A 19772-nucleotide genomic window follows, 5' to 3' on the forward strand; every position below is an offset into this window, starting at 1 on the left:
TTATCAAACTATAATAAATTGGATAAGGTGAACTTAATAAGGTAAACAATTATTTGGTTTTGTCATAATCCTTTGTGATAAGGTTACACTTAAAAATCAAGCTCTACACCAGTGTCGCTGTATCAGTGTTGTTTTGAACCTAAATGGAAACTCGAATCTTTAATAGTAAATGCTAAATATAATATAAGTTAGCTAAAAGCTTGTTGTGTGATTATTTTCTATTTCAGAAAAGATCACTCTTGGTTATGACTTAAAAAGTAAGAATTAGTCCTTTTTTATGCACATATTGAAGTACAACAAAGAAAAAGGTCATGTCATTTTTAAAAACAAAACGTTAGTTAATACATATTTATGTGGACAAACAGGCCTATATCAGGCTAAAATAATGCATCCTGTGATTGCAGTCACATGACGTGAGGTAAGTGTGTTGGGAACTCTTCCAGTGTGGACAGGGGCAATAGGTTCATGAACAATGGTCTAATTTTATATGTTCCTGCATTGTCCTGGTGTTCAACATTGTGCTCCACAAGGTTTCACCGTTTCCACGCTTTGACCATTGTTAAACAGAGATATACTACCAGTGACCACAAGTGATGTTTGTGAGACTTTGATACTAATCCTTATTGAATTGATTTGAAAAATAAGATGAGGTGCCCAAAGCAAAAAAAAAGATTTTTTATTTAAATTATCTAAAACTTTGTTCATCCGAGAAGTTGAGTTGTCTGAGTGAGCAGCTGAAACTGACTCATATTCCTAATGTGCAGCATTCTCACACCTGCAAACCACCACATCTCTGCTGCTGGTCACTGAGACAGTTTGAGTGAACACGCCTTGCTCAACAGTACAATACTTACTCTACTCAGATCATTCCAGCTGCGGGGGGTTTAAATACAAAGTCACAAACTCCTCTCACTTGAGAAGTTTATTCTCAACAGGTAAACAGTTTCTAATTGCTGATTACCCCCCAGTGAATCAGGAACAAGACTTGATCTATTTAGAATAACATCAAACCCTCCCACTGACAAGATATGAGCACATAGTTTTACATAAAAGTTTTCATGAGGCGTTTTCCGAGTCACGTGTGTACAGAGTCAATATACAACATGCAAAAATGTTCCTATATACCAGACTGATGTTGGCAGTGTTTACATTTATTATGGTCAATTTGATTCCCATATCTGTTGCAGTTAACTCAATATGTCAATAGATGGCATTGCATCCCTTTAAACTAAAATCATTTACAAGCTTCATCAGGTTCCCTTTTAGTTTTTGCTGTTTATGTGGTGTGGTCCTCCAGGAGTCTGTAAAAAAAAAACACAGAAAAGATATTTTCATCAATGGAAAAATTAACTATCAAACTGTTAATAAGTGTGAATTCTTAAAAGGGGACTCCAGGAGAGTTCATTTGACAGCAGTGAAACACACTGTCCCATCTGGTCACTCCCCAAAAAACTGTAGCTAATGTAAAAGAACCAGAGGAATGGTTCCTTTCAGAAACAGTGATTACTTTTTCCCGCAGAGACCACGTAGGAGCACAAAGCCATCACCTCAATAACACTGGGAGCATGTTGGTGATTATTTCAAATGTCTAAGACTAATTGCCAATACGCCTGACCGCTGACCTGAAAACCAAAGTCCTGCAGACTCATAGACCACAGCCATGACTCTTTTTTTTTTTTTTTCATATAACAAAGAGACCTGAAGCTTTAGTCCATGTTTGAACATCTTTTCATTATTATTATCTTTTTGGATCCAAATAAATGTTCATAGTTGTGGCATGAGACAGTTAGTGAAAGCAGCAGTGATACACAATGCAAATACAGAACTTGGTTAATTTCCCAAAAGACTAAAAACTTTCATCCAAGTTTATATTAATCACACAGTAGATTTTCTGGCATTGTCTCAAGTATTTTGAATATAAACATGGTTCATGATTTCTTCTGTGTAGGTCACAGTTTCTACCAATCAGATGGGTTTTATTCTGTTTATATATGGAACAGGGACATAATTGGCTGAATGTGGGATGATTTGTGAATAATTTAGCAGATTATTGAGCTGTCAAACATATTATTCACCACCACTAAGCTGCTAATAAAAATACATATTATATCCAGGTGACTTTAGTGGGCTAGGGTTAGCAAATTATTCCTGTGGGAAGATTTTAATGATAGGAAATCTATCTAATGAATATTTTTGTTGTCTTGTTTTGCTCTTTTAGTTTGCTGCTGTTGCTCAGGTGTTGTATCTGGGGGATACGGGTGGTTACCAGCAGAGGCCGACAAAACTGTTCCCTCAGTATCATGTAAATTAACAATAAATGATTGACAGGTGCAGTAAACCAATGCCTTTCTGCTCAACTTGATAGATTATCCAATAAGGGTATCGGAGGGCAGATACCACCTGTCAACCCCTGGAGGATCAATTTAGTGCAGAGTGCGTCGACTTCTAGCTCCAGGTGAAAGGCATATCCACCGATTATATGTGAGTTTTTATGTCGTAGCTTTATTAACCAACATTGTATTCTTGTTTGCTGAAAACTTGCTGTGTTATTGGAGGTATTTCGGTTGTTTTTAATTCCTGGCTCGAGGTTGTCACCTTCAGCTGCGTCTTTTTCTTTGACACGTGTTTCAATTAGCTTGCTAACTAACTAGCTAGTTAATTTTAGCTAACAGCCGAGCCACACTAAGAGCCCGGTGGGAAAGTATTTTGTCAAAAAATAATTGCGAAGTACTAACATACCGTAATGTTAAGTATTAGTTAATTAGGTTAACTTGGTAATGAATGGATATATTGCACGAGTAAGGTTTTTGTGAAGTTTTAGTAGTACTTTCATGAGAATGAAGGCAGATTGGTGAAGTAAGGCGCCTCATGTCGAGTTAACCAATTAACATTAGTAGCTAACGTTAGCAACATTTGAAGTAGACAAGCCAATAATATCAGGGTGAACACTGTTTTTATTTTCCCTCCATGGTTAACAGCAGATATAAGAGTCCTTACATATCAATAAATTAGTATTAGGATGAATCGTGAGTTTTGTAAAAGTGTTAAATAATTTTGGTAAATTCAGTATTTTAAGTGACCACAGTTTTTTAACTGCACCAAACTGTGAAGAAAACATAGTGAAAAGCATTTTGTTGCTTTATTAATGTAATAAGTACATACCAGAGCTGTCCCATGCTTTAGAGCCACTCCATGCCAACTCACCTGGGACCTACCAGATCATAACATGGATTTTCTCAAAAAAGAAAAAAAATTATAATAGAAAGATTACGTCTAAAAATCTCTGCTACAGCTCTACTTCAAATACCTAGTTATTATTTTTGAAGTTTGGGCCCCCAGAGCTAAATTGAACTTTTTTTTTTTTTTTTTTGCAATTCATGTATGAACATTCAAAGCCTCATCAATTTCTATTTAGGTTGAGATTGGTAATTTGTACTGAACATCCATGAAACTCAAAAGCTAATTTGCATTGTCTTTTCATGTAAATAGTTGTTGCTGAATGTTTTACAGTATCACTTTAATAAAAACAAAATTTTACTTGCATGAGGAGTCTTTTTTTCAACAATAGATATGTACATTAGTTTTCACTTTTTTGCAATCAATTTTCTTTATGTAGTATTTATACGTGTATGAGTCTACCACATTTAGAGATGATTTAGTCCTGCACGTATGGAGAATCTGATTATTAGTTTTGTGTTGTCTGCACAGTGTGCTTAATGAAAACTTACTGATGGCGAATGAGCTGACATGATGGTGTTATTGAAGCTCTGTCAGGTAAGTTAGAGCTTGACTAGGACAATCAGATTTCATCCCAGTACTGAGGGAACCACATGTGTTCTGTGTAGTCCTGTAACTGTTAATATTAAACTATTATCCATGCTATCTGACATAGTGACCTAGCCATGCACCATTTCTTTCGGTAGTATAATGGTAGGAGATGTACTGGTAACTTTTATCCTATGTGTTGTTCTCTGCAGTTAATCCATTGTTGTGTTAACTGTTGGTATCAGAAGTTGACTGAATGGATCCAAACAAGCTTCCTGACCTCAGTGGTATGACGGGCGTCCCCTGGCTGGGACGCGGAAGAGGACTACAGCCTGAGGAGCTGGCTGTAGGACGTAGTAGAGGGCTGCTGCTCTCTATAGAAGGGTCTGCTGTAGGACGAGCCAGAGGTTTCCCCACTCCTGGCGATACCCCACAAGGACGAGGAGTGACTGTGCCCATTACTGAACCTGTGCTTGGACGAGCTAGAGGACTGCTGGTGCAGTCTGATATTGGAGGAGCCAGAGGACTGCACTTCCCAGCAGGTGAACCAAAGGTAGGGGTGGCGAGAGGTATCCTGCCTAGTCTGGAGCCACAGCACAGACAGACACCTCCATGTGAAGACACAACGCAAGACCCAACAGAAGAGACCCTGGCTTTGACAACAAAAGAGGTTGGAGCCAGAGACGTGTCTATGACTTTCTAAATATTATTGGCCCACTTTAAGAACTGCTAAGATTTTTGGTTTTTGTTTGTTTACAGGTTGATATGCCAACCCAAGGGCAAGGGTCAACACTGGTCTCCATGTTCAGAGGAATGGGCATTGAGCCCACTTCATGGGGAAGAGGAACACTACTAGTGGGTCTGTATTTAAACCTTTGTTGTTTGTTTTTTTTTTCTTCTTTTTTTTCTTCTTTTGTTTTTATTTAAGAGTGAAAAAATGAAACAGCCTTGGTACAAGTTATAGGTTTGACATTTATTGTCAGCTACTGTACATTAACAATGTGTAATTATAATGACTTCCTGATAGTTTTACACCTAACATTATGCATGCTGTTCTGACAGTGTAAACAAAACAGCTTTATAACTACAATTGTCAGATGTGTGCAGGTGTATCATCAATGGATAATTTCTTCTGTATCTTATGATTCATTTTGAGAATTATGGAGTAATCCTTAGTTCCTCACTAATGCATTAACTTATTTAGACAGGGAGGAGTTTTAGTTAATAATAAAATAAAATGTATGGTGTGAATGAGACTTCATACACAGAAAACATGCACTGTGTAGACTTTTATAAATAGTGTAAATCCAGTATATCTAAACATATAGTTATCAATTATTATTATTATTATTATTGTTATAATTGATTTTTAAAAAAACATGATACGTTGTGTCAGCCGTATGTAATATTTTCCTCTTTATTCATTAAACAATATTTATTAACAGAGAGAATATAAAGTTAAGTATCCTGATGGATAGGTTAAGAAAATTAAATAAAATTTTATTGATAATAAAACTGTTCCTTCAGTACAGGAAAGCCCCAGTTGAGTTGATCATGCCAGGTTATGAGGACAATAGAAAACCTCAGTGTGTCGACCCAGTCAGATTAACCGCTAAAGCTGGTATAACTAGTGTCGCTGTGTATGTGCAGAAGAACCTCGAGGATTGAAGTGTTAAGTTTTATTTCAGAAAGAGGAGCAGCTGGAGATATGGGAACCATAAAGCTGCAAGGTCCCTCCGAAGGTTTCACCAGCAGCCCGGAGAGTGTCGGCCAACCTGAAAAGATGATTGGCAGGTAGGAGACAGACGAGCGACAAGATCTATCTGTTGTCTAACAGTGTTTCTTAGACGTCCTTACTCCTTCGCTTTATTAAAGACAAAGGTAGACTACATATTTGGGGAAAAAACACTCAGCATAACGCAATATAGTTAAACAGTACACTCACTACAACCTCCATGATGGCCATATTAAGTTGTATTTGGGGTACTTGTGGAAGTGTGAGAGCAGCTTTTGACTCCTCATGTGGACAGATTTCCATAATGGTCAGTTTAGAGTTTCCTATAGTAAACAGTTTCTCAAACTTCTATTTGTAGGTTCTTGTTGGTCAAAGCAATATTTGCTAGAAAGTTAATAAAACATGATCTGTCATTAAAGACATGTGGCCAGTTCAAATACTCTTAATTATTGCAACCATTTATCAGTATTGGAAAAAAATTTATACAAACCTGGCTACTGTGGAATTTGACCTCTTACATTTTTCTATGGCAGACGTTTGTCCCCGCAGACGATGGTGGGGCTTGGAAGAGCAGCAATGCCACAGTTTGGAGTAGGAAGAGGACGCCCATCACTTCCTTCTTTTCCTCCTGGTCATGTTGAGTCAGTTTCTCCTGCTGTTGAACCACAACCAGCCCCATACTGTCAGCCTCCCCATGCAGGTAGGGTAACTTGTAGTTAAATGAAATGAATGAATTAAAGGATTCTGACATTTCATGAAACACTGCACAATAGAAATTGTTTCCTTCAGATGGGTTAAAGTGGGTGTTTAGGCTTCATTTAAAAGAACTTCTTTGTAAACAAAATCTATAATATGTCTAATGAAATGCAAATCATGTGAAGCAGCCATACCCCCTGTGCCCACCACTCAAGATGTCCTGGAGGTTTCAACTAATGCACCAGCAAAGAGAGAGCTGAAAATGGAGGCAGTCCAGTAAGTATACTGTTTCTCCTTAGCATTTACCTCCTGACACACTAAGCTGTGTCCTGCACCATTGGTTCTTGTCGAGCTTTAGTGGAGGCCATTCAGTGAGAGAGCTACTGATTTTAGCAAATCGATAGCTTGATTTGCATATTGTGAGTTCTATGCAATATCCTCATTGACCTAGTTTTCTTCCATACCAAGGACTGAGGGTGCTAGTGCAAAAAGCAAATTGTTAGATTCTCAATGTATTGTGAGCATATGTTGTGAACATTTATTGAATTAAAATGTGTAATAAGATATTTCCTCTACTATGTGTGTGTACAGTATGTGTAGGTCAGCTGTTAGCAGGCCAAATGCCATACCACTTCCTGCCAAGATAGGGCCGCAGTGCACTTCAACTGTGATTTTCCAACTTGTTACATTAATGTTTTTAACATGTTTTCATGGTCATTCAGTGTGTCCCATTAATTACCCAGATGGCGGTCCACTTCAGTCTAATTTGTCCCGCCGTCATTATAATATGTCTGATGTTGTGTTTTGTGCCGTAGCTTGACTGTAGAGTTGCTCTGTCCTCGGGATACTGAATTACCACCCAGGGTGGTGTGTAGAAATTTAAAGCAGTACAATGCATTTGATCAGTCAGCCCTTATCAGTGCTAGAGGTCAGCATGCTGTGTTGGGGTCATTTGAGATCCGAAGAAATACACAAGTCGTGTAAGGTAATTGACTGATCATGTGAGTTTTGCTGAAATTGTCTCTTTGTGCTTTTACATTCTCCTCTGGTCAGTGAGCCACTTAACAAGGCTGGAACAAAAGGAGTTCCTATAACTATTGGCTCAAACCACATCCCAATTCGCTGCAAGAATGAAGCTGTTTATCAGTACCATGTGACATTCACGTAAGTATCATGTATCATTTATTTATTTCCTCTATTAAGCAAAAATTACTGGTAGAAATAAAATTTTAAGAAAAAGAATGTTTTACTCACCTTTTTACTGTCAGAAGAATGTGTTCTATTGTTGATAGTGAATTTCATTTTGAAACGTAATTTGAACCAAACAAAAATTACACTGAAGTATCATTGTTAATGAAGTCTCCGGGGAGACATAAGTGCAACAAGGTTATTCCAAAAATAGCCATTGTTGAATACATATTGTCAGTCAACACTGATAATTAGCACTGACAAGTACTGTATGTATTCTTAGAAGTCGTGTGTATTTCTAATCGTCTTTTTCAGTCCAAATGTTGAATCAATGGCAATGCGTTTCGGCATGATGAAAGATCACCGCTCAACTACCGGAGATGTGGTGGCGTTTGACGGCTCCATACTCTACCTGCCTGTTAAGATGAATGACGTGGGTATCACAGTGTTTATTTTTGTGGCTGATTGACTAAGGTGTGTTAACTGTAGATGTGTAATTTTGAGTTGATGTAAATTATTGTGTATGTAGATGACGGATTTCTTACAGAAAGGGAGTTGTTTGACAGTATAGATTTATTTTAGTTTTCATTGTGCAGAACTGTGTAATGTAAACTCTCCCATAATGCTGTACCCAACACCAGATGCTCTTTTTGGTTTGATGTGCAGGTGGTTGTTCTCAAGAGTTTGAGACGGACCGATAATGAGGAAATACAAATCAAAATCCAGATGACAAAGATTTTGCCACCAAACTCAGATCTATGCATCCCGTTCTACAACGTAGTCCTCAGGAGGTATATTTAAAAAGATTTTAAAAAACTCCTTCAGGGTTTTTGGATTGACCACTTTAAGTTTTAATAAACTGCCATATTGAAGTACACCTGCAGCAATATGCTCATACATGGTGTTTAATGAAACCAGTAAATAATGGCAATAATCTAAAACTTAACCTTCAACAGTCAAACTTCAAACATCAACCAAATGTGTAATTTGGCCAGAGGTGCCCAAAAATCTTCCTGGTCTTTTTCACACAAAGCCAGACTGCTTAAGAAAATTAAACACTTCTGCTTGTAATCATAAAAGCCCTTTAATTACATAATCTAAGCAGCCATACTTATTTTATTCATGATGTTTACTATTTGGATAATCAGATGACATGACCCAGTGTTGTTCTTGTTTTCCAAGGGTAATGAAAATCATCGGATTGAAGTTGGTGGGGCGAAATCATTACGATCCAGAAAGTGCAGTCATTCTTGGAAAACATCGGTTGGTGCAGAGTTGTATTTTAAAGTCATAAATTAGACACCAGCTAATATCATGACATCTCTACTCCATTTATTATCCTATTCGTCTGTTTGGTTTAGGCTTCAAGTGTGGCCAGGCTATTCGACCTGCATTAAGCGGACAGACGGAGGCCTGTACCTGTGTGTGGATGTGTCTCACAAAGTCTTGCGGAACGACTCTGTGCTGGATGTCATGTGAGTTCACACAGCAAATCATTCATTATAAAATATTTGTTACTTCCATTGCACTTTAATTTTGTAAAACCATTACATACTCAGTACTCATGGAAGGAATCGCACCTTGTCTTTTAATTGCAGGTAATCTCTTTTATCTTTGTTCATACTTCTCGATTTTGTAGCACGGCCCAATTGTGCTCCAAAAGTTCTTCTCAGCTCGCTGTTAATATTGTGAAGCTGCACAACTTAAAGTCACTTAACACCGTTGTAGACAGGTGTCACACTGTGTTCAGGCACACACTGATTACATAACTTGCCCTCCGGGCCCACTGTCTTTTTTCATCTTTTCAATAGACTTAAAAACCATTTGATACATTTTGTGTATCATGTGTGTCAGTGCTAGTGCCCACGTTCATCAAATTTAAAAATCTAATTTGTAGAATTCTAGTTATTAATACTAACCTGAAAGTGTCTGCTCCGTGCAGCAGCAGAGTAGCAGGGTAATATCAAGTGACCAGGAGAGTTGACCGACAAGAGAGAAGCGGAGGATTTGGTGTCAAAGTGAAAGCTAAAGCACTAATTCTGCCATGTTTTGGATTTAACCCCAACACAAAAGAAAACCTGATAACATTGAGGAAATCTGAAAACTTTGTCTTATGAAGGATGCAGTATGTGGAGGTAACACTTGTAATCTACAGATGTTGAGCCAATGCGTCATTTCTCATAAAATGTCCAATGTATTTGGTAGGAAAATTTGCACACCGTGCTATCCCTATTTAACAACAATAACAGTGAGCTGGGAGTAAGTCTGCTGATTTTGGGTGTTCCTATAATAAAATGAAGAATACATCTCTTCTGTGTGTCGTTTGTGTACTCAGACGTGCTCATTCAAGTTTAAACGTTGACTACCATGACCAAGACACACACAGCTATATAAATGTCCAGTTCTGTCATATATTCATACATATTTAAATACCAGGTTGCAAGATTTGACGTGTTTTGTCCTCTGAGACAGAACTGAAACGTTAACCACTTTAGCCTTACACTCTGGGAATGTGGTTTGATGAAAAGGTGAGTTGGAGGGCAGCGACTTAACAGACTGCAACAGGCTCATCATGTCTATAGATTATTTATAAACAGAAATGATCTTGCCCTTGCTTTGCCCTTTCACTTGAAACAAAATGCTAAAACGAGACATACAGCCTGTCAGTTTAAATAGAAAAGGCGAAAACTATGACCTTTTGACCCTTGCTGTCTTCCAGGAACACGTTGTACCAGCAGAGCAAGGAGAACTTCCAAGACGAATGCACCAAAGAACTGATTGGCAGCATCGTCATCACCCGCTACAACAACCGCACCTACCGCGTCGATGCCATAGAGTGGAACAAGTCGCCCAAAGACACTTTCCCTTTGATGGATGGCACAAAAACCACCTTTGTGGAATACTACAGGTGAGACTGCTCTTTCCATGAAGCCTTCATAACTGAGCAAGAAAGTACAGGATAGCTGTGTTTTTGTGTACTTATGCTTTGAAATGGTGACAGCCTATTTATTTTAGAGCAGCAGTGAAAGTCTTCATTGCATCTGGATGTTTTTCTAATTAATTCTTTTGTCACAATTGTCATTGCATTGCATGGGCTTCCACATTAACAGCAAGAACTATGGAATTACAATCAAAGAGATGGACCAACCTCTGCTCATGCATCGGCCGAAGGAGAGGGCCAAGCCAGGAGGGAAGGTTAAACCTCACTTCAGTTGTTTCAGTTATTGTAACATAAGAAATGCTCTAGACACAGTCAGGTGTCTTTTTTTTATTTCCTTTTAATGATAAGGTTAATATGGACCACTCAGCTGACCTGAATTCTTGCATCAGAATGCCATCTTGTGGCTTCACTTGGTTTTGCAACCTGCTTGATTTTCAGAGTATGTCAGTCTTTGTAAATGCACTAAAACACAATTGCTCATGACAAGCTGACCCATATTTTCCCGTGTGAGAGGCACTCTTACTTGAATCTACTCGTGCATCAGTAATACTTGTTCCAAATATAAATGAAAACTGTAGATTGGTCATTAGTCCACCAGAAGCATAGTGATAGAAAGAGGAAACTAGATTAATATTATGTCAGCAAAATGTGAGAAAATACTTATTCATTTTATGATATTGATTTTATTGCAGCAAATCATTACTGGAGAGATCCTTTTAGTGCCAGAGCTTTCCTTCATGACGGGAATCCCAGAGAAAATGAGGAAAGACTTCAGAGCCATGAAGGTAAATTAAATTTAAATGTTCTTGTCCTGTTCTGGTTTGAGACTTTGCAACTTTAGACAGGTAGCAATTTCACAAGTTCATGAAGCACGCTGTCATTGCACACAGGCACACAGAGAGGACCAGTAAAGTGACAAACAGTAAAGACTTTTTTTTTTTTTTTTTTTTTTATTTTATTTTTTTTTTTTTTTATTTATTTTTTTACGCTCCGAACAGTAAATGTGCTCAGGGTTTTTGCTCCATGAAGTGAATTGAATATAGGTTTTTATTGTAAAAGTAAATTCTCCTGGGTCGACTCGACACAAACATCATACAAATGCATTTTGGAAAATGTAGTACTATTAAAAACAGCACCTAATAAGTAATTATTTAATACCCATTATTTAATTATATACTCTGCGTTTTCACCAGCACAGACCGGTCACTCATCAACCAATTGCTGTGGTTCCTGCAAGCAAGCTCACCCATGAGAAATGATGTCAACCTCAGCAACAGAGTCTTACTCTAAGCTTCCTCTTTCTTGCTTTTCTTTAGGAAAGGGGGGGGGGGTTGTGGCGAGTGCGCTTTGCCCTGCTGTGACCCGGGTTGTGTGACCATAGTACCACAGCAGATTAAGCCGATTTATGTGCATGCTGCGACGCAGATCAGGCAGCGATGCAAATTGGGCAGAGTCAACTGAAAACTTAAGAGTCTGCTTGAAAAGAGATGGCACCAAAGCAACTTTGGCTGCAAAGTGTCTGGCAGTGCTCAGGAAAGCAAGAAACAGACGGCTGAAAAGGAGAACAGGGCAAGGCTGAAACATGCTGCAAAACAGTGAGAGTGGGCCCTTGAGACTCTGGTCTAGGCAAAGAAGAAAAAGTTCTCCTCACCAGTCCTAAATAAAGCATAATATACTCTCATATTCACATGTGTAATTTTCTTTTGCTCAAAGCACCAAAAAAATACATTTGAAAAACTCAACAGCAATGTCTCTTTCCAGAAATGATGACCCGGTTACTCAAGATAATCCACAAACCTTTATTGTGAGCAGTTTCGTGTAGGAAAAGATATCATTGTAAAAGATAAAGGTCTGAAAATATATGAATAAAACTTGGTAATAAAGGAACTTGTTAAAACCCTTACTGCACACAGTGAGAATATTTTTTTTCATACATTGTAGGACCTGACCATGCACATCAATGTGAGCGGTGAGCAGCACACGCACTCAATAAAGCAACTTCTGAAGAACATCAGCACCAACCCAGAGAGTATGAAGGAGCTCAGCCGATGGGGACTGGAGATCGGCTCAGAAATACTCATGGTAAGAATATGTATCACTTCAAGGTTTTGTCTCAGGGCAAGACAGTGATGCAAAGTGTCCATAGACTTTTTTTCTCCACAAGTGTGACATGATAGATGCAACATTTGATCATTATCATACCCCTTCCTTTTAGTCTGACATACAAAACAAACAAATTCTGTCTGAATTCACTGTATTGTCAGTTTACAAGTATTAGTTTTTGAGTTAGTCACTGTGTAAATCATATTTCTTTAAAAGCAGTGGTTACTGGTCAGGGAGCCAGAGCCCATTCAGACACTGAACTGGAGACTGACTGAAATTATGACCTGAGAAATAAGATTTAAAACCATCAACCATGTTGGCATCTGTTGAATATTTAAATGACAGGTGCTCAGTGGTTAAACAGGGAGGTAGGAAGACACTAGAATCTAGTGATGATATTTGCTCTTTTTTGTTCTGCCATTACTTTTTGCATTTCATTTGTTCCTTAGCCATTTCTGATCTTCTTAGCCGTTTTAATTTTTGTTAGTATTATGTTTGTATTTGTTTCCTGTGTTGCAGATTAAAGGTCGAATTCTGCCCCTTGAAACCATCTGCTTGCAGTCTTCATCCTTTGCCACTGGTGCTGAAGTGTCCTGGTCCAGAGAGATTGTCAGGGATGCTTCAATCAGTTCTGTGAGTAAGAGAGAGAGTAATCTCTGGTGCTACCTCGTCATTTTTGATTAATATAATTTAGCCGTAATGCAAAATATGAAACTTTTTAACTGAAAAGTTAAAGTGAGGTATCAACAATGTCCAGCCTGTGACATTTTTATCACAGTTGATAGCTGGTTTAATGTTGGCTTAATTCCCAGATTCTGTCTGCAGTGATGGTGGCCAGAGTTGCTGTCTGCCCTACTCAAGCATCAGTGTTTAGCTACATTAATTATTTTGCCTTTGCCTCAGTAATGGCTGATGTATTAAGTTTATTTCTTCACCAACTGACTCATCTTACTCTTAGATCCCCTTGAACATCTGGGCCGTCTTCTACCCTCGGCGCTGTGCTGAGCAGGCTGAGGAGCTCGTTTCCACCTTTAAAAAGGTGGCCGGGCCTATTGGGGTGCGACTGGAGCGACCCATTCGTGTGGAGCTGAGGGACGATCGCACAGAGACTTACGTCAAGAGCATCCACACACAGCTCACCAGTGAAGTATGACCGTAAAATATTGAATGTAATAGTATTTAAAGATAAGGATTCACTTCCTGCACTGTTTCCCTCCACACTCTCTCGTCTGAGGTTCCCCGATGGTGGAACAAGCTACCAAATGCAATCAGAGCAGGGGCCTCTCTATCGTCAAGAATCTCTTGACTCATCTCTTCAGAAAGCACCTCCTCTCCTAGCACCTCGAGCAACTTAACATGCCTAACAAGCACTTACTGTGCACTTTCTATGCACTTCTTTACCTAATCTCCTTGCACTTGTAGAATAGATGTAGTACTTACACCAAGGTCTCCTACTGCACTGAAGCTTTGTCACTCACTTGTAAGTGCCTTTGGTTAAGGCATCTGACATATGAGTAAATGTGATGAGTAACTGAAAAGTCCTGTCATGTTGGTGCTTTCCTGTGTAAGGGAGACAAATGGTAAGTTTAAAATGCAGCTCCAAGAAGTGATGATGGAGTCAAAGAGCAGTACATATGAGCCACTGTTGGCATTTTGACATAATGTCTTAAAATATGATTTAAAAGAGGAATAATGGCTAAATGCTAGTTTGCATTAGATAGGAAAACACCTAACATCACAATATTTGTCCTGCAGTAATTGTAAATAAATTGATTGATTGATTGATTAGTGATTAAATACCCTCCTCCCTGAATTCACAAACAACAAACCCTTGCAACTAAATAGCAGTTGCTGGCATCTAGACATTGGGCTCTGCCTCTATTTTTTACTGTGTAGTAGTGGTTGCTGCAGAAACAAGACCACAAAATGACTGGTCCCTGTTAGTTGCCCTCAGCAACCTCGGCAACTGTGAAGCCCTGAATAGTTTTGCATGTTTGAGCCCATTTAGTACAAACTGCGTTGACATGACTGCTAATTCACAGTGGTTTTTCAGGTGGATCCCTGGAAAACCATGTAAAATACAAAATGACAAAAGTCCCTCTTGCAATATCTGTCTTTGTCAGTAATATTGAATCCTGTGATGAAATTTAAACGGCTGCACAAGTTTTTTGACCATGTAGAAATGTTGACACTGTCTGGTACCACCAAAGCAAGCCTACAATGCAGTTACATCCATCCCCTGCAAGTTTTCTATTTCTCATCTGTTTGCAGCCCAACATGCAGCTTGTTGTGTGCATCATGGTCGGCAACAGAGATGATCTCTACAGTGCCATCAAGAAGCTCTGCTGTGTTAAAAGTCCCATCCCGTCTCAGGTTTGTAGTGTTTGTCCAAGTGTTTTAGAGATAGAGAAAAATGGTGTATAGTTTGGAACTGTTGAAAATGATTTCTAAATTGGACATATTTTCTACTTTGAAAAAGTTTTCATTACTTGTCATCAGGCCATCAATGTGCGGACAATTTCCCAGCAGCAGAAGTTGAAGAGTGTCGCCCAAAAAATACTCCTGCAGATGAACAGCAAGTTAGGTGGAGAGCTGTGGACTGTCAGTGTCCCTCTGGTGAGTATCGTGTCTTACAAGAGCAGGAAGGCTCTCAGCTCATCTACTGAGACCAACAGTTAGAGGGAAATGTCTCGTGGATACTGTTCATTATACTACCTGTGAAAACAATGCACCATATTCGAAGGAAAAATTGACACTGGAATTCAGATGTTGTGATTCACGTGAAAATCAGAGGTCGTAACATCACTGCATCCGATGGGGGGAAATAATGAAACTCTGTCGTATGTGAATAGAAACATTTGATGGTGGTTGGCGTTGATGTCCACCATGACACCAGCAAGGCTCATCAGTCAGTCATGGGCTTTGTCGCAAGTGTGAACAGGTGAATCTTTCCTCTTTCTTTCCCTGTTTTTGACCTTGTTGAGATTGAATATTTTCCTAGGCATCTTTGTAAAGAACCGGTGGAGGTAATATCTTGACAGAAAGGCATTTGATGTTTTTTTCTCCAGCTCACTGACCCGCTGGTACTCCAGAGTAACTTTCCAGACCCCCAATGAGGAACTGATCAATGGCTTCAGAGTATGCTTACTGGCTGCACTGCAGAAGTACTACGAGGTAAATACTACCAACATGCACACCTAATTATTTTGGCCAATGATAACAGACGACTTCCCTTCACTGTCTTATCTGTTCCTCTCAGCTGAGCCAGTGCCTTAATAAAAAATGTCCTCGCAATCTGTGTCCGGATATGTCCATCTGTACAGGTGAACCACAACTTGCCAGAGAAGATTGTGGTGTATCGGGATGGCGTGTCAGACGGCCAGCTGAAGATGGTGGAGCAGTACGAGATCCCGCAGCTGATCAAATGCTTCGAGACTTTCCCCAGTTATGAGCCCAAACTGGTCTTCATTGTGGTCCAAAAGCGCATTAGCACCACCCTCTACTCCTGGGCGTCAAACAACTTTGGTACTCCTCCAGCTGGGACTGTCCTGGATCACACCCTCACTCAGAAAGACTGGTCAGTATTAGACTGTCCAATGAACGAATTGTCAGTACATCAGTTTTCTTCCAACATGAAGGTGTATCAGATCCAAAGATCCTTCACAGCTCTTTGTGTTTGAGTTAGCATTTCAAACTATGGAATACAATCACGGCTTGGCACATTGAAGGCTGACATAAATTGTTCTTTGATAAAAGGTGAAAGGTTTGTTTTTACCATATTCTCTGCAGCAAAACTCCCAGTGTGCAAAAGCATGTGTTTCTGTTAAAATCAATGAGAAGGCTGAGTTTCTTGATACAGTGTTTTAAGTCTGAATCCAGCCTTACGCCCCAGATGGTCGGCACTCTGCTTTAATTCGATTTTACACAAGCAGTTTAGTTGAAAAGAAAAATTTGTTCCGGTGTGGACCAAGAACTCACAAGTACACCACAACACAGCGGTCTGAGGTGGTTCCAGTGTAACTGTGGCACCGTTTGTGTTCAGACTGAATGAAAATACCGTCATTGTCACGTGAAGATGGGAGAGATGAATACAGTCATTGTTCTATTAGCACCCCAACATCACTGGGTGGTTTTTACCTTTTTTCACCTGTGTACATCAAAATAGCTGCAGCCCCATCTCCTGGCAACAGCAGTAAATATATGCACTTTGATAAGGAGACCGTCAAAGACTCAGTGTATCTGATGTTCTCTACTTAACGTCTCTAGCCTTGAATTGATTTTTTTTTTTTTTTCTTTTCTTTCATTCAGGGTGGACTTCTATCTGATGGCACATCAGATTCGCCAGGGCTGTGGACTTCCCACACACTACATCTCTTTGTACAACACAGCAAACCTCACACCAGACCATTTGCAAAGGTACTGATAACCCATTTTCTTTTATCATTCTCACTGGTGCTGGTATATATTCATAGCATGTTGCTAATTCAGTATATGCTATCTGAATGAATGAGTTGGTAAGTAATTATTTTATTAACCAGCTGGTAAATATTTTTCAGAAAGAGTTTATATTTCACTAGGACCATGACCAAATCAACATCATTGAAGAAAGGAATTGGCAGTATACAATAACAGACCATTTTAATTTATTACTAAACATGTCAAACATGAGCTGAATAACTCAGACAGTAAATTACTCGGTGGCAGTGATTTTATGAGATTCAGATAAGCTAACGTCAAAGGAGAAGACAAGGTTAATCACATAAACATGAAACAAGACATCTATATTAGCTCCTGTACAACATTACAGTACAGAAATAAATCACAACCAAGGAAACGCGGAACTAAGGAAGAAGCAGATGTGTTACTGTAAATACAAAAATCAAATACAAACATCAAAATTAGAAACTTGACAAACAACTGAACATTTTATCTTAATGAAGGTAAAATTATTAAGGAGTAATTGGATTAGACTGCATTAGTTTTAGCTAGGTGTACCTAATAAACTAAATGTATGCTGAAAAGAAAACTGCATTACTGGCGAGGATCAGCAGTCACAAGTTGGACCCTCACCAACAGTGACTACAAAACAGAATATGATCAGAACCTGGGGGAAAAGTTAAATATCTTTTGACCTTCACCCTGCTGCATTCACCGCAGCAAAGTGTTTCTGTTACTCTGTAGATTTGCCTTCAGGCCAGTGAAAATCACAAAGGCTTTAAGGTTAATGTTTGGTCAGTTCCAAAACTTGTTTAACATTCTTGTTTTGGTCCCACACCAGGCTGACTTTCAAGATGTGCCATTTGTACTGGAACTGGCCGGGCACCATTCGTGTTCCAGCACCATGCAAGTACGCCCACAAACTGGCTTTCCTGTCTGGCCAGTACCTTCACTCAGAGCCGGCCATCCAGCTATCGGACAAGCTGTTCTTCCTTTGAGCTGCACCAGTTACAGCCACAAACAAACTGCTCAGGTCACAGCAAAAGCAGCTGTGATGAAAGAAACTACTGAAAAACCAGAATGACAAACAATTCATTTGACTGAATGAGGAATTCATTATTAACACGTGGCACTTAAGACTTTAAAGAATAGTGAAGATTTCCAGAGGAGATTCCCATATGGATCAAGTCGTTAACAATACTGATGTTTCTGAGAAGGCTGCTTTACATCTCACACCATGATTAAAAAAAGAATGCTAACTCTTTTCATGAAGGTAATAGTGTGTTGCGTCACTGAAATAATTTAAATATGTGTGGCATATTAGTAAAAGCATGTTTTAATTTTAGAGTCTAGTGAAAAAATGTGACGGTTAAGTTTGAAATGAGTACAAACCATAAGGTTCGTGAAGTTTGGACTTTGAGTTTTCAATGTTTTACAGCCACTGTTCTGTGGCACAATGATTGGTCGGTCAGTGGTCTGTTAATGTTCAGACACTCCCACTGTGACAGATTAATGTTTACAGTTCTGTACTTTATAAAACACCATTATACAGGTCTACAAGTTATACAGCTCTACGCACTGTATGCCCATAGTACTTAAATGTGCATGTTACAAATAAAGCTTGCAGGACTGGTGGGGTTTAAGTAAAACATGAGTGTCTTATTTTTTTGACTGGACAGCAACAGTGGGGCCAGCCCTGAAATCACAAATGTCGCTGATTGACAGTCATTGTAATTCCACCATTGGTCAACCGTATGCCATGTGACTGAGTTGGAATTTCCCCATTGGCTGTTGCTCTTTCAAAATCAATTGTCACAAACAGTTTCTCTTCGAGAGGGCAATTACAGCCTGCAGCGTTGCCAACATAGTGCATTTGAAGCTAACCAAACAGGTTTAAGTTAGATTTGCTGAGATCAATTCTTAAAGGTGCACTTTAAGTCTGAGTTGTGGTTCACCTTATCTGTGCATTGTCAACACAATGTGTTTGCATTTTAGCCCTGCTGTAGAAAGATCACATGCTGTTGCACTTGGATATCAGAAACTAGAGTTACCGCCTCGTGGTTGTATGCCTTCACCATTCAGACTAGTTTACTAATTGCTGGTAAATTACTGGCTAACAGTTATTTTGTGAGGGCACACTGACCTTGACCTTCGATCTTTAACCACCAAAATCTAATCGGTTCATCTTTTGACTCCCAGTGAACGTTTGTGCCAAATTTGAAGAAGTTCCGGCATCCAGCAATGATGTTGGCTGATGAGGCCTGACCTGCACTCGGTGTTGCAGTTAAAACAAAAGGTGTTGAGGTGAAACAGCCCAGGAACAACAACACACAAATGTACACTTTGACCATATAATGTATAAGAAAGATAAATGACCCTCTTTTCCTTAATCTTTTGCAATGGATAGGGAAAGTCAACTCCTGGTAGCAACTCCTGTTTAAGGTAAAAAATGGTTGAATATAAAGATGTGACAGGTTGCAAAATATAATGGATGCTACAGGAGGCAAATTAACTGCAAAATTTGTGACTTTCATATCACTCCATAAACTCCACAAGCACGTGACTACGGTGGCCCTGAGAGCTCAACGCACTGTAAATTGAGAAAAACATGCAAATAGACAAAACACAAATTCAGAGAACATCATCAATTTGACAACACATGTTTGCAAATATTGACAACACATGCAAATGCACAAACGCGCTGCAAATTCAGAAAACATCAATTTGACAACACATGCGCTGCAAATAATCCCAACACAACAGAGGTGTTTCCAGCAAACACAAGTAGTGACAATACTGTGCACAGCATGTAAATGTCACCAGATGCAACAAACTATGCAACCTTTTTATCAAGTAACTCAACAGAAACTCAGGTTTGGTTGAAACACAGCTGTTCCTCACAGAGAA

At 39.1% G+C, this 19772-nt stretch overlaps 1 protein-coding gene across 4 annotated transcripts; it reads left to right on the plus strand.

The window, feature by feature from the left end:
* Window positions 1–2380: 2380 nt before the first annotated feature.
* piwil2 (piwi-like RNA-mediated gene silencing 2) lies at window positions 2381–18519 on the plus strand. Of its 4 annotated transcripts, none has more exons than XM_056375458.1 (24): window positions 2381–2481; window positions 3978–4435; window positions 4525–4624; window positions 5454–5559; window positions 6034–6200; window positions 6382–6472; window positions 7250–7360; window positions 7700–7817; window positions 8051–8175; window positions 8567–8647; window positions 8746–8859; window positions 10104–10292; window positions 10495–10579; window positions 11018–11110; window positions 12267–12407; window positions 12948–13061; window positions 13387–13575; window positions 14700–14801; window positions 14928–15044; window positions 15281–15369; window positions 15497–15602; window positions 15752–16005; window positions 16737–16844; window positions 17707–18519. In XM_056375458.1, exons 2-24 carry the CDS (start codon window positions 4022–4024, stop codon window positions 17861–17863), a joined length of 3171 nt encoding a protein of 1056 aa, XP_056231433.1. In that variant the 5' UTR covers window positions 2381–2481; window positions 3978–4021; the 3' UTR covers window positions 17864–18519. The 4 variants fall into 4 exon arrangements, with proteins under 4 accessions (XP_056231433.1, XP_056231436.1, XP_056231434.1 ...); XM_056375461.1 differs by having other exon boundaries at window positions 6385–6472; XM_056375459.1 differs by having other exon boundaries at window positions 2418–2481; window positions 4011–4435.
* The last annotated feature ends 1253 nt before the right edge of the window (window positions 18520–19772 follow it).

This window comes from Seriola aureovittata, chromosome 5 (genome assembly GCF_021018895.1).
Source record: "Seriola aureovittata isolate HTS-2021-v1 ecotype China chromosome 5, ASM2101889v1, whole genome shotgun sequence".
NCBI lineage: Eukaryota > Metazoa > Chordata > Actinopteri > Carangiformes > Carangidae > Seriola > Seriola aureovittata.

What these genes read in the sequence shown, in the direction of transcription:
- piwil2 (XM_056375458.1), top strand. Translation starts at nt 4,022, where the DNA reads ATGGATCCAAACAAGCTTCCTGACCTCAGTGGTATGACGGGCGTCCCC. An exon ending in TCGGCTCAGAAATACTCATG is followed by an intron (nt 12,408 to 12,947) that starts GTAAGAATATGT and finishes CCTGTGTTGCAG; the next exon opens with ATTAAAGGTCGAATTCTGCC. An exon ending in ACACACAGCTCACCAGTGAA is followed by an intron (nt 13,576 to 14,699) that starts GTATGACCGTAA and finishes ATCTGTTTGCAG; the next exon opens with CCCAACATGCAGCTTGTTGT.